At 44.1% G+C, this 15,505-nt stretch overlaps 1 protein-coding gene across 5 annotated transcripts in view; it reads right to left on the minus strand.

The window, feature by feature from the left end:
* Positions 1-759: 759 nt before the first annotated feature.
* The window catches only part of TSPAN18 (tetraspanin 18), a 295,772-nt gene continuing 281,026 nt past the window's right edge, over positions 760-15,505 (minus strand). For all 5 annotated transcript variants that reach the window (XM_069221789.1, XM_069221790.1, XM_069221792.1 and 2 more), the window contains 2 exons: positions 14,962-15,045; positions 760-4,112 (listed from right to left, as the gene is read on the minus strand). In XM_069221789.1, coding sequence (XP_069077890.1) covers positions 4,065-4,112; positions 14,962-15,045 — 132 coding nt within the window. In that variant the 3' untranslated portion in view covers positions 760-4,064. The remainder of the gene's footprint in view (positions 4,113-14,961; positions 15,046-15,505) is intronic.

The following is a 15,505-nucleotide window of genomic DNA, read 5'->3' on the forward strand; positions in this document are numbered from 1 at the left end:
TGTGTACTTAGGCGGCCCTCTCAGCGTTATCATTCCGAACCAGGGTTTAATTTGAGCTGGTGCCTTCCGTTGCTCCGCACCAAGGCTTAGTTGTCAGCACCGGCTCTAGTGACAGTCCACCACATGGAGGCGCTGTCTGTTTAAGTTTGGGATGAGAGCATGTTTATAAAGTGAATTGGCATTGAAAATTAATAATACTAGCCTTTCACGCCATTGCTATAGCTTTGTGGCCTGAAATACTTTGAACTGTCACACTTGCAGAAGTGCAATGGTTATATGCTATGTTCGCACTGTCATTGGCAGGGGCAATGGCTGGTGTAGGCTGCAGTGGCCTTATGGGAAGGGCCCGGCCACTTTTTTTTTTTTTTTTTTTGTACTTTTTTAGACAAATTAAGCACTGTTCAGAACACGTAGATAAATTGTAGTACCGTCGCCATTTTATTTTAATGTTTGCACTTTCACCCACCCGGCCCACCCCCAAGCGCTACACCATTTGTAATATAGTTTCCCTTCCAGTCTTTCCAAATCTAAAAAGGAGCATCTCACCATTTGTGCGTGCTCGAGTAGGTGTTCCAGGAGACTTCTTCTGAGCAGCAATCGCAGCAAGGAGGGACCCTGTGTTTGTGTAACAAAAACACTGTGGCCATCAATTACCAGTTCCCCATGAGTAAATAAAAGCTTTAGGAAATATTGTTCATATACAGATCTAAGAGATGAAGCACGTTTTTGTCTGTGCAAACCAAATAAACTATGAAGCCATTTCTATTTCACATTGTGTTTTTTATTTTTTTTAAATCGATAAAGGAAATCGAGTGCAGAAGTCATCCTTCCCTGCTCTGTGCTGCCATATATTACAAGAACAGTATTTCAATATTACTATAAAAAGCATTAGGCCAAGGAGCTCTCTCTATCTAACAAAAAGCACCATTTACAGTTACAAAAGTAGAATATTTTTTCAAATATTTTTCACAAGCCGCCAGCATCACAGAGACCTAAGGGGTGTAACGCGCACCATAGAACATCTTGCGAAGGTGAGCTGAACACATTGTTCACAGTAAGAATACCACAGTTATATTTAAAGAAACTTTCCCCGACCCCACACTCCAGTGATGCAAAGTTATCACCAGATTTCCTACCAACCCTACTCCTTCTAATTCAAACAATGACAAACATGAAGCCAGTCTAGTGATCATTGTGCAGGTACAAGCCAGAGGTGCAGACGCCCACACACCATCCTGGGTACACTGGGAAGCAGGTGGGGCTGGGCCAAAGCACTCACACACGAGGTGCTGTCATTGACTCCTCACCAGCCCTACCTTCTTCCATAGGGACCGGCCAATAGGAAACTTTAATGATCCTGTCTCTGCTTAGCAGCAATCAGGCATGTATGTGATATCAAAAAGTAATTCATAAGACAAACAAACATGCCCCATGTTCTGTGTTGTGACTGCCTGCCTGGGGGACATGTACAGAGTGTGGAAAGCTATGCACCTGCATGGCATGACTGAAAAAGCAATCTAGGTGGTCACACGGCTAGGACCCTTGTCAGTTCCTGTGCAAGAAAGTGATCTAACAGGGTCTCTCTCAGTCTGTGTTGATTATTGAACAGTGTCATTGATGTACAGCATAAACATGGTCTTGACAGACGATGCGAGTCATTTTTAAATTGGGTGCACTCAGTAGGTGTACTGCATGCTAATCATTTTCAATCAGCTCTTTGCCACAAATGTATGCAACCCGTTGGGAGTCAATACCATACAATTGGACAGATTATCCAATTTCACACTTTTGTCAGGTAGGAAACTGAGGAACAATGATCAACAGATTTGTCCAGGATCACATAATGTCAAGATTAAGACATGTCTCATTGTTCTGCATCCACCAACCTAACAAGGTGTCTAACCTTTCTTCACACCAAGGTGCAATAGGGCATGCAAGTTCTGGTCCTGCAGCAGACAGCCTCTGTAACAAGCATTTTGGAACTGATGTTTTTCAAATTACTTCAAACTGAGGGAGTTATTTACCACTTGGCATCCTGTCTGGGAGGTGAAGGTTACAACCTCCCACAACCTGGGGGATTACCATGTGCCATATTTAAAGACCCATGCAGGCGTGAAGGAGACCTCAGTGCTTTCAAAGAAGTTGCCCCCACTGTTCTTTTTCTAAAGCCTCTGCAATTTGATGAGTGTCCATCATGTCACAAAGAGGGACTTTGTTTTGAAAAACAAAAAACACTAATGTCCCTGACACTTTGAGGCTTTACTTAGTGTTCCTGAACAGGAAAAAAGTACGTCAGTGTCCGCCCTAAGCATTTGTAGGAAGATATCCCGCCCTCCAAACACAAAATTACCTCCTAAATCCTGACTGAGTGGCAGACACTGTGGGTCCCACTTGTTTGCAAAGGAAAGTATACCATTTACAGGAGGCCATACACCTATTTCACAAAGTTATGTTAGAAAGATTTATAGTCAGAATGGTTTTGTGGCACCATCAGGGTTCAGAGGTCTCTTCTCCCTCTAGTCTTGAGAATTCAGCCTCAGACCAGTCTGTTTTTTCATTTGGTGAGTTGATCACAGGTCGTGTGAGTGCAGTTAACCTGCTGTCTTCAAGTATGTGCTTGCGTTTAAATAGGTTGTAACTGTCACAATTGTTTGAGGTGTGTAACCTCGGTTCTTTACCTGCCAGGTATGTGATATTTGGGACGCTGGAGCACGCGTCGCCAGCCTGACGTGTGTCAGAGAGGCTAGATGTGGTGTTTTGGTACAGTGTGCTGGATTGTCATGGGATGGTAACTGTTTTATGAACAGCAGGGATCTGTTGTGGGAAATTATACAGAGCACAATGATAACAAAAGTAAGAAAAGACTGTAGGCATATGTAGGGGCCAAGTCCCTACCAGGTTTTACACAGTCATCATGTATCAAAATACAGAAAACCAGAAATGGAACACACTTATTGAACACCTGTAATTCTACAGTATTCTGAAATTTAAAATTGAATTAAAACCAAACACAACACAGAAGGCATCTCAGTAACAGGGCGCGGGGTCGTATAGGATACAAGCAGCAGAAGCCGACAACAGACTGAGGCACACACGAGCTGCTAAAAATATCTTTCTTCTGTGACAAAAATAGTATTTAGTACAAAGATTTACTTAGAGCCCATACAGTAACAAGGTGGCATTGGGTGAAATAATACGTACAAGCGAAATACGCTGGGGGAAGGTATACAGGGTTGAAATACCCTCACCACGACATTATATACCTCCAGCACTAAATGAAAACACTGATGGGGAGAAGAAAATGGTGTCTGCTGGAGAACCTTTCAGTAGGACTCAAGATGTCTCACAAATATACATAGGAGCAGGTATCTGCGTATTTCAACTGGGTGTGTTGAATGCATATGGCGAGACCCCCTGGTCAAGACGAGTACATCTGCTTTTCTCTGCAGCTCCCATAGACTGTGGTTTCGTCTGCTGCAGACCAAACCCCAAGGGAGCAAAGTCTTTGTGAAGACAAAGGGCCAACCGGTCAGTCCTGTGACTGGAAAGGGACAAGAACATGTTCTTTAATGCAGGAACATAACATCGATGCTCAGCAGATCTCCAGCGATTCTCCAGAGGTCTTCAATCAATTTTGTCTTTAAAATAGACTGCTGTCTGCTAGTTTTGGCCTCCTTGATAAAAAGCCTTAAAATGCCCTGCAAGGCTTGCCAGTTGGGGAGGGCAATGCAGAATGGCACTCCTGGTCTTTGCATGTTGGCAACTGCAGCTCCTTCAGTGGGTACTCTGTGTTCTCCAGCAAAAAGCACACTTTATCGTCTAGAACAGTTTTTTTTTCGTTCTCCTTTTTGGAGAGTGTTAACCTTCTAACCTAAACGTCCAATGCCTCAAGGTACCAGCCCCTGAAGCATAATCCAATAGGCTGTTGATAACTTACAATCCCTTTCTTCAAGTTTTCCTACTTTTTCAGGGTTTTTTTCCATTTTGTTTTTGTTAAATAAAAATAAAGTTATTTTCTTTTTTTTTCTCTCTCCATCCTGGTGTGTCTTCTGTACCGACGTCTCCTACTGGATCCCTCGGAAAAGACACATAGCGGAGACCATTGCGAAGAGCTACAGAGGGAGTGAGACAGAGAGGAGAGACATATTAAACATAGAGATTAACAGCACGTGCAAGTTTAGTTAGGCATTTATGGCTGTGCAATAGAACACGTTAAAACATGTATAAACCTATTCAATGACGTGAGCTACAGTGGATGGAAACAAAGGTCTCGGGGGATTGGACTTGCTAGACGTTCACAGTAGCCAAAGTAGGCATTCTGTAAGATTTGAAGACCAAACAGACAATCAGTATCTTTTTTTGTTTTTACAAGTGGAAAGAGCTGGGAAAGAACATCTGGATTTTAAAAGTAATCATGTCTTTAGGCCCTGCAGCCAATCTGCTGCTACATTAGAAAATACACAGATATTCACTGAAAAAACTAAAGGTTACAGGGATGTTATAGTTAGAAATTACCATTTAAAAAACCTTAGAAATTCACTCAAAAATCCAAAGGTTACAGGGACGTTATTGTTAGGTTCTGAATTTAATCACACAAAATCATAGCAATTCATCAGTTATGGTTAGAGGTACTTCAAGTAACCATAACTTGTGCCCTAAGGTAAATAGATCCCGCACCCTTGCCACGCACTGCTAATTACCCCACATATTACATCATTCATGACATCTTCTATGGCATCACTGATATTGTCACTGCAACATGTGTGATAAATTATTGATGAGAAAACTCTGCATGACGGGGGAGCGAGGATATTACTACATTAAATGTGTTTTCACCTTCAACTAGGTTTCAAAAAACGTGCTAGGAAAGTAAAGTTTGATTTATTTGATGCCAACGTGCTGAGCCAGTAACCATTTGAATGGCAAGTAACATCTTTTTAAAACGCCTCTAAAAACTTAGAAAAAGTTGTGTTTTAACCAGGACACAGTTTCTTCTTGTTAAATGTGTATTTAACTACCTGACATCTTGGATATAAATTGTTAGCATTTAATTTAGCCTAAGAATGACTTATACTAAACATATGGATGTTTTGCCCACTGATCTGGTTGCCTTCATATGCTGTGGCTTGTGTGAAGTTAGACCTTTGCAATGATAAGAGTAATAATAATAATAATCTGAAAGTCAAGCGTCACTCCCACTACTGTCGTACTTTTCAAATACTAAGGGCCTCATTTACAAGAATTTGACGTATCGACTCCAATGAGTCAGATTTCTTGCGCTGCCCTCCGACCACCCCTACGACACCATTGATGTGCTGTATTTACAATACAGAGATCCATGGCGCATGTATTCACAGATGTGTCAGAAGTTCTGACGCATCTGTGGTGCTAAACTCACGCACTGGTGGACTAGCTTCAAAAAAATTATGCTACTCCACTAATGCCAGGAGGCCCCCGTTGAGAAAAGCAGTGCATCAATTTTACACCAGCTCTGAACAGGCGGTAATATTCTAACGCAGTGAAGGCGGAGAATGACGCAGTGAAATGTTATAACTTTCACTGCATGAGTTCTGCGTGGCTTTTCCCATGGGAATGCCTACCCTGCATGCATTATACCTGGTGCAGGTAGAATGAGATGCTGGGCTTTACAAACTCACGCATTGGGCCCAATGTGTCAGTTTGTAAATGTGGAGAAGTGTACAGCACTGTTTGCGCCACCGCTGCGTAAAAAAAAGAAATGATGCAACGTTGACACAAAGGGCTTGTAAATAGGGCTGTATATTGCTAATGGTATGTGCCATGTGTACGACCTCGTATCCTGGTAAAACGGGTACTACCAGAAAACATAGTGGGCCTTGAAAAATATGTGAGGAGTATTCATAGTAGTCTTCGTCTTTCATCAGGACTGGTCTTTCTTATTTGTGTATCGCGGAAAGATAAAAACAAGAAACAAATGACGGAGATAGTACAGTATGAACTGTGCACATCACAAATGTGACAAGAATTACTCATGCCACATCAGCAAAGGTTTACGCCTGGATGATGGATCTGCTGCACTTGCCACGCAAGCCATCTAAAGTTTAGTAATTTACAGATTTCAACCAACACAACTGTAGGTGAAACAAATAGAACTGTATTAAAAATGTTAATTATAAAATGTAAAGCACCTTTCAACACGCTGCATATCTTAACTGTTCACCTTTCACCTACTCATTGTAAGTTCTGGATTAAAGAGGTAAGATTTTGCCCCCATGGTATTAATATCCGCATTTTATGGACTCGGAAAAGGGGTTTGTCTGCAGCAGGAAATAATATCACACATTTAAATGTAATTCAAATTCGGAGGAAAGAATGATTTCCTCTTTGTCATCAAATGTTCTATTTCCCTATGCGTGGAAATTCGATATGTTTATATAGTTAAGGTCTGAACTCTTAAATCCACTTAAAATACGCTTACATTGAATTTGTAGATTCAATTCGGCACTTAAAGTAAATATTTTACTTTTTTTAAAAATATTAGTGCTCCTAGTTGATCTCTGGTATGAACATAGAAAGAATTCCCAAACCTAAAGGCACGTTTTAAAACTAATTTGAAATGTACACAGTGAAAGAGCTTCACCTTTTATTAAAAATGTACCAGAAGAATCATTTTGTTGTTGAGTTGCTGCAATAAAAACCATAATAGACTACATAATTTACTTTTGTTTGTCAACGACTGCCCCTATCCTTTACGTGCCATATAATTTAGTCAACCGTGTCGCGCAAAAAAAGGCCTCTATTGCCGCATAATTCAAATGACCAAAAGACATACATTTTAATGCTACAAGACATTATGGAATGCTTCAGCCATCACGCGTGTTACTATAAATGACCACTAGGTGGGAGCATTGCGTAAGGAAAGAGTTTAACTGAGCCGCTGGCTTTGATCTTAAAATTCTAAAGCTGGTTAAAGAAATCTGAATGTTTATCACGTAAAAAGGTCACTGGTTAGTCACTTATAAAGCCTGCAATCAACTGCAGGTTGATACACGGTGTCTTTAGTAACCTCAAAGCAATTGTATGCCGAGTTACACTAATAATCTTTCTTTAAAATTTCCAATAAAAGTCAGTCGAGATATTCTAACGACGAGAGTGATTCCTATAATTATGGAAAGTCTTCTGATCTGTTACGAGGCTCGGGAGTACGTTCATTTGCATTTTTGTGCCATGTTACAAAGCAAGTGGAGCCCAGAGTTTATCTCAGATACAGAAGTTTAGGATGCTGCGATCCTATTGGCTCAGGTGGTAACCTGCGACTGCCCACCATCATCTATCTTTCGGGTGTGTTTTTCAAGTAGAGAAGCTGATGAATAGTGTAAAGCATCAGGGCTTAAAGTGGGGCAGACCCCCCCAGGTCTCAGTCCTGGCAGTAATTAAAAACTAGATTCGAAACGGCGCCATATGCCCTTATTAATAATACCTCTTAAATGGCAATAGAAACTATTAAAATAATCAACGTGACTGAGGTACCTCAAGTTTAAATTGCACATGTCTGACAATGTATTTCCCTGAGAGTATCTGCTTTTTCCGTGAGCTGTTTTTCTGCAGTTTTTTTTCCATGTAACATAATAATCATGTACTATATGTGCTGTGAAAGTGGGTCGCCTTTCGTTGTGTGTCTGTCTTCAGGTTTGAGGGTGTGTGTTTATAACAGGCCCTGGGGCCACCACCCCTCTGGGGTGACAAATTAAAAATAGCGAGGGAGGGCGGGCAGACCCGTCCACCTGGGCGCAACCATATTCCCCAGGCTCCGAGGATCACCACCTCCCCGGGGATATACAACAAAAACTGATCGGATGGGGGTGCGCACACATCCCCCCCCAGCCCTGGGGACCGTCACCTTCCCTGTGCAATCAAATTTAAAGAGGGTGTCTGTGCGGAACCCCCGACCCGGGGACCACCACCTCCCCGGGTCCAATTATATTTTTAAAAACAAGGAGGGGGCCATGCGGCCTCTCTCCAAGGCCATATACGGTCTGGGTGACCACCACCTCCCCGGGGCTAGCCTGTGCAGAACAAAGAAGGGGGGACAGTGCGTCACCCCCCCCTCTTAGACCTGGCTCCTGCTACCGCCTGAGGAGCCCACCCCCAGGAGATAACTATTTGCTTTTGCTTGGCAGGAGCTGTGACAACTTGTGCCAAGCAAAAGCAAACACTCCACTTTCAGCAAGCGGGAGCTGTATAAACGCTGCTGCTTGCTGGAAGCAGAGATTTAATCTCTTTCACTGCCCGCTGATATGAAAGAGATGAAAATATTGCTCCTGCACACAGGGAGCGGCACTTCCAGCAGCTCTCAGCATGCTGGAGAAATGTTGCCTCCTGCAGGAGGCGGGGAGCCGGCTGGGACTGCAGGGCCACCTAGGGTCCCCATCACACTATAAGAAGCGCCAGAGGCCCAAGTTTTAACAAAAAACTAAAAATTGGCAAACTCAATGGATCCACCAGCCGATTTTGCCGAAAATGTTTAAAAAAATACTTTTTGGCTCTAGCAGAGTGCCAGGGGGACCCCAGGACCAAGACAAGGGTGTTAGGGTATTTGTACCAGCCCCCCTTTCTTTTTTTTGTGGCACAGCGTTTGGTGCTTTTAAGGGGTTGGCCTCATCCTCTGCTGTGCACAGACGATGGCCCTGCGTGGCGTGGGGTTGGTTGCTTATAGGGGGTAGGCCGCATGGCCATGCCTGCGGCCAACACCTGCTGCACATGGCCGAAAGCTGTGCGTGGTGTGGGGTTTGGAGCATAAAGGGAGTTGAGTGCAGGGCCTGGCCACTAGTAGGTAAAGTTAGGATTTAGTTTCCATAGGTATAGCATTTTTAGTTTTTTCCAATAACTTTGGATTGTTATTTGGTGTAAATCAATACAGTAGTTTTGGAGTTATTAAAGAAAAAACATATATAAATATCTGGACGGAGCCTAAGCACAGATCTCAAGGTGAGATCTGATTGGCTGTCAGCACTTCAACCAGGAAGTGCTGGCAGCCATCTTGGGACTAATATATATGATAGCATGTTCTAAATGATGTACAGAGTTGAAAATGAGAACTAAAGCTTAAATGTAGGGTATAATTGCACATTAAGAAATATCAATGGACCCCACTGATATGCACTGTAGTGAATGGAAGGTTTTGAGGGTCACAAAAAGGAGAACGTATAAAGGGTGATAATAGATTTTAGTTACAATATAAATCATTTGTTGATGGTACCATGCTAATTTCAGGGATTGTGGTGTGTTCTAAGGTGATTTTTCTCCTGGAATTTCATGAATCCTGTTGAGAGAAAACTGTTTTCTCATGATTTTCCCATACAGGTTTTGGAGGCTAATTTGAGAGCACATTTTCTGTAAATTCACACTTTCTCAGCCATATGAAAATGAAGTCTGACATTCTCAGTAAAACATGAACTTCCAATAGGATCAGCATGTCAGTCGATTCCCTTCTGTTCTACTACAGCTTCCTAGAGTGCTCTTAAGAACAACTAGAGCACTAACAGTCTTACTTAAGGCAAAAGTGTGGCACACCTGAAGCCATCTTGATTGAATCAAACTGGTAAAACTTAAAATATTCAATTTAGAAAGGAACAAAATAAGGGTTTTTATTTTTTCATAGAAACTAAAGGTTAGTGCTGTAGAAAGAAAAAATAGGACACATTTTAAGTGAGTTATCAAATATCTTCCTCTCCTATCTCATTAAAACATTCAGACATGTAGAGTGAAAGATGCACTTTCAACACCAGCAGCAGACTGACAGTTAACTCCTCGGAGATCAGCAGTTTTACTTAAGTGTTCAATGAGCAACTAGAAAACTAACATTCTGAATTTAAACCAAAAGTGTGGCACAACTGAATGCCATCTTGAGGGAATAGAAGTGGAAAACAGAAAGCATTTTCTACTGAAGGACTGCAATGAATAAGGAAATGAGGGTGTTTGATAACAAATAAGTCTCCCAAGATGACCACCAGAGAAAAAAAGAGCCCAAATGTAGCACAAATGTCACTCAACTGTAGCCCAGGACAAAAGTTTGCAAAACACTTGACTGTTTTGCTTTTTTGCAGTTTTATATGGCGCAAACCTGACCACAAGTTATTGGGGGGCCTTACATGAGTATCAGTTACATTACACAAGGACGCATTCATTTGGTTTTACGCATGGGAAGATTACGTGATTTGTCCAGATATGTCCAGCTGACGCCGAAACTCAAACCTGGTTCCCCAGTTGCAAAGTCTGCAGCTCTGGCTGTAACATCACATCTTCCCTGATAAGTGCAACATATATTCAAGTAATCAACTGGATAAAAAATATAAGGATAGCAAATAATGTAAAAGTGTGTTGTCGCTATTTATATCCTCAAATTAGTTCTTTAGAGCTATTGACCATAAATTCTATGGGAATAAGACCCTCTCATTTTTATAATTTCTAGAGGAAATGCTTTAGGTATTACAGTTTTGATTACATCAAGATGATGTCAGGCGTGCCACCCTTTTGTAACAAATATAGAATGTTAGAAATTAGTTGTTCATTAGAAGACTGTGGGGAAGCAGAGGTCGAGGGCACCGACTCGGATAACTGAGGGCAGGGAGGAGAGTGCAGAGGCAACAAGTTGACCACGCTGGAAAGGCGGAAGGGGCAGTGGCAGCACAATAGACCATGGATGGCAGGGGAAAAGTGGGCAGGGGCAATGAACCAACCATGCAGGACAGGCAAGAAGGGCTGTGTCAATTTAACAGACCACTGAGGGCAGAAGACAGGCAGTGGCAGTACAACCATACATGCCAACAGACCTGATTCAGACAGGAGACTCCCAATGTTTTTTTTTTAGCCCAAAAGGGTTTCATTTTATCTGCCTCCTGCCTAAAATCTCCTCTTTTTCAATGTAAGGCAATGAGGAAAATCAATTCCCCAGTTTTATTTTCAAAATCTCCCTCTTACGAAGTTCAAAATGTTGGCAAGTATGGTACATTGGATCAGTGAGGGCAGGAGGAATGGGGTAGTGACATGGACTTGAATAACAGAGGGCAGGAGGGAGATGGTCAAGGGCACCAAACTGGCCTTACAGTGCAAGCGTCAGGGGATGCCGCAGCACAATAAACCGCACAGGGCAAGCGGGACGGCAGTGCAGCACACCGGACAATGGAAAGCAATAGGGAGGGGACAGGGCCATGTGCATGGACAACAGAGAGAACAGGAGAAATAGGCAAGGACAGCAAGCTGACCATACCGGGCAGACAGACGGGACAGCTGTGGCATAACAGGCCATGAACGGCAGGAGGGCGGGAACAGTGGCATGACAACGGACTAGACAAAGCAGTAAGGAGGGGATTGGAGCCTGTACATGGAAAAGGGAGGGCAGGGGGCAAGGGGCAGGGCAGGAGCAGGAGCAGGAAGCTGACCATGGAGGGCAGGCGGAATGGGCACTGGAACCACAACACACCATAGAGGGCAACAGTGAGACAATAATGACACACACAGACAACGGAGGGAAGGGGGAGGGGGTCAGGTGCAGCAAGCTGACCACACAGGGTAGGTGGGAGGGGCTGTGGCAGCACAGCAGCCATGCGGGGCAAGAGGGGGGGGCAGGGGCATGCACAAAGGACCATGGAGGACAGAAGGGAGGGGCAGGGGCTGGAGACAGACAAGAGAGGGCAGGGGAAGGGGCCTCACAATAGACCAGGCATGGCAGGCAGGAGGAGAAGCTGCAGCACAACAGAGCTTGGAGGGCAGAAGGGAGGGGCAGCAAAATGGACCATGGAGGACAGGAGGGAGGATGGGGGCGTGGAACTCGGACAGGCAGGGTGGGAGTGGCATGGACAGGCGGCAGCCATCTGACCATGCTAGCCAGGTGGGCATTGGCAGCTCAAAAGAACATTCAGAGTAAGTATGAGGGGCACTGGCAGGTCCATGAGACATAGTAGGTAAAAAGAGGGAGCAGGGGCAAGCACACAGACATCAGAGGGTAGGGGGAACGAAGGTAGGGGCAGAAAGCTAAGCACAGGGGCTGAGCAGGAGGGCAATGATGGGGCATAGAATTGGGCAACGGAGGGCAGGAGGAGTGGGCAGGGATATGAAGCTACATGGAGGTCAGTGGCAGCCCATCAGACCATGCAGGGCAGGCGGGAGGGGGAAGGTGAATGCACTTGGACAACAGAGGGTAGGGAGGGGGTAGATGGGGCAGCAAGCTAACTGTTCAAGGCTGTTCAACGCAGGTGGGAAGGGAGGTGGCAGAACAACGGCCACAGACGACTGTAATGAGGGAGCAGGAGCTGCAATCTTGGGGGCGGAGCAGCACAATGCAGCAATTCACTGGGAAAAAACAAAGGTTACAGTGATGTTATAGTAAGGTTCATACTTTACACACAGAAATTAATCACAGAAATTCAGCTTTTAGAGTTATTTCAAGTAACTATAACTTGTGCCAGGAGGTAACTATAATTTGCGCCCAAAAACGCAGGCAGAGAAAAGGTTTTGTGCTCCCAACTGGTGGGAGCAGGACAGGAGCACATTACAATTCCCTGCCTGTGCTTTTGGGAAGGAAAAGAAGGTGTCCCAGTGGTTGGGTCCCCTAGGCCATACTAATTCTATGTGAGGCGTGGCCACATTCCCCTTCTCATTTAGTTAATTGCAGCCCAGGGGGATGGGGTTCCTGAGGCCTCGTTGAGGTTCAGGGAAGGGTGGGCTGTTCGCCCCTCCCCATTTTCAAAATGTGATCCTCGGAGGATGGGGTTCCTGGGCCCCAATAGTTGCTCATAGAGGGTAGATGCATGCCCTCCTCAACTTTATTTTAGGAACGGCCCCAGGGAGGGGGTTCCGTGGGGCCCAACAGTGTCTCGGGGGGCCGTGCTCTCCTTCCCTTTATTTCACATTCAGCCCCAGAGGATGGGATCTCCAGGGCTTAAACGTGGCTCAGGGACTGGGACTGCATACCCTTCTCCGCTTTTATATTAGATACAGCTCCAGGGGATGGAGTCGCTGGGGCCTCCCTGAGGCGTGGGGGGGGGGCGTGTGCACTTCTTCTCAAAGAACACAACTGTGCCATCCCCCTGGGCCCTGGGGTTTTTTCTTTTTATTTAAAGGCAGGAACTGCCATTAAAAAAAAAAAACACATAGATAAAGAAATTGTTGCTTTTAGCCACACAAAGCCCAAAGGGGCAGGGTACCTCTACCCTGCCCCATCTCTTTTTTTCTACTTTATTATAGGATACATAAAAATGTTAGCTTGGTGGCACTAGTGCAAGAGTAGTTATAGTTAGGTCAGAATTTTCATAGGAAAGGCATAATAAAAAAATAAAAAAACTTTTAAGCCATTTGACAAATGTGCACAAAACCTTCCAAAAAAATGTCATCTACTTTGGCACCTTATGAAAAGTTTTGCATTGATCACTCAAGTGAGGGCCAAGAAAAACAAGGAGGTCCCACATGTGAGATTTCTCATTTTAATTCCCTTACAGATTGCTCACTGACACAGAAAATAAGTTAAAAGCAGTAAAAACTTTAATCAAACAGGTTGGATTTTATGTAAATCCATTCAGCCATTTTTGAAAAAAAAACATTTAGAGAGGGACTTGAGTTGGGCTTGAAGGGGTTAACCCTACGAAAAAGCTAGAAATATCTGTACGGTTGGTTCCACTGTACCAAACTTTGAAAAAAAGCACTCAAACCTATTTGGTTGCGAGAGATTTTTCTTCCATCAGCAAAAAGATCTGATTGGCTATCTGCAACATTGAATGAACTCTTGCAGACGCCATTACAGGACTTGGGAACTCTGTCCCAGAGTCCTGATAAAGAGAGCAAAAGGGCATGTAAGGGAGTAGGGTGAGCACACTCTGAACCCCAGGTCCATCTGGGGTGCCCATACGGGATCCCCCAGTGTGTGAAATTAGAAAAATGCTGCTACTGTGACTGGTATGTGGTACCACTGCGGGATCTAAAGGCTGCATGCAGCAGATGACAGGCCCTGTAGTCAACCCCCACTGCGCACCTTGGTGAAGCAATAACAGACATGATGGTCTACTGACCTCAGCGGGTCTTGAAACTTATGCCAGATTTAAGAAAAGTGGCACTTCCTGTCATGAAGTGACACTTTTCTTGCGGCCCACTGTGTCCCCCTAACGTCTCCATGTGTGCACCGTATTTAACATACAGTGGACCACATCGCAGGAGAGGGACAATAGCGGCATAATTTGTGATGCTGTTGTACTTTGCAGGATTAACGCCAAAATCCTGCAAAGTACATAGACGCCCATTAAAAAGAATGGTGTGCCTCCTTTTAACGTCTTACAAATGTCACTAAAAATGGCACAGGGGAATCTCATTGATCCCACGTCGCCATTTTTGCGGGACCCCTAACGGGGGAATGCACCCCCTGCATACATTATGCCTGGAGCAGGCTTAATGTGGCACAAGAGCTTACAAAGTGGTGCAATGTGTGCATTGCACCTCTTTGAAAATTTGGCACAATGTTTTTGCCACACTATCGCCACATTAGCGTAAACAAATGCTGCTAATGTGGCGATAGCTGGCACTAGGCCCTACTTAAATTTGGGTCTTAAATTCATAGCAGTTACTGCTTCATGAGAGGACCTTCCACAAACTCAATTCAGGGAGATTGGTGCAAGTAAGGCAGCTGTCAGTCAAGCCGGTAGTAGGACATTGGGGTAGTGAAGTAATTGAGGGGGACAGCTGGAAGAAAATGTGTCTAAGTGACAAGATATACAAGGACAGAGTGGATCTCTCTAAGCACTGAAGATGGAGTATTCACACCAGAGTCATCTAAACCGACCTCAGGAAGATCCTAGTGAGCCCCTTGTCTAAAACAAGTTAGACAGATCATAACTTAGTTAGCCCTCTGAGAAAGAACCACAAAACAGCACATCATGGTTTAGAATATAACATAACACAAAACACAGTGAGGGCATGCAGTGCAATGCGACATACCTCAATTGCCAACACTCCAATGGCCAGAGCGCCGGCGAGGTAGACATACGTCTCCAAGGAGTTCAGGATCACTGTGTAGCAGCCCTGAAGGAAGAAAACCATACTGTCATACTTGCTTTGTCCGGCAGGAGACCATGCAGAGCCACACACCACCGAGCTATCCAAACCGGAGAAAAAGACCAGTAACACCGCTATTTTCCTTAATATTCAGGAATCCATAACTGAAAAAAGAGAAACACTCCCTCTTCTGAAATAGCACTCAGTTTCTACACTTTATCAGTCAGAGAATGCATGACCACGAGATGGGTAGAATTAAACATGTAAAATATTATTGGGGAGGGGCCTGACACTACGAACCACAGCAAAGCATTTAATGATGCTGGGATCACAGCATTGCAGATGACAAATATCACTGTGTTGCAGGACCCCACCGCAGACATTCAATATCAATTAATCAATCAAACAGTATTTATAAAGCACAACTTGTCACCCAGGAGTGCAGGCCTAGAAAAATCCTAAAAATGTTACTGGACCTGCAGGTCAA

Source organism: Pleurodeles waltl, chromosome 3_1, assembly GCF_031143425.1.
Source record: "Pleurodeles waltl isolate 20211129_DDA chromosome 3_1, aPleWal1.hap1.20221129, whole genome shotgun sequence".
Lineage (NCBI taxonomy): Eukaryota > Metazoa > Chordata > Amphibia > Caudata > Salamandridae > Pleurodeles > Pleurodeles waltl.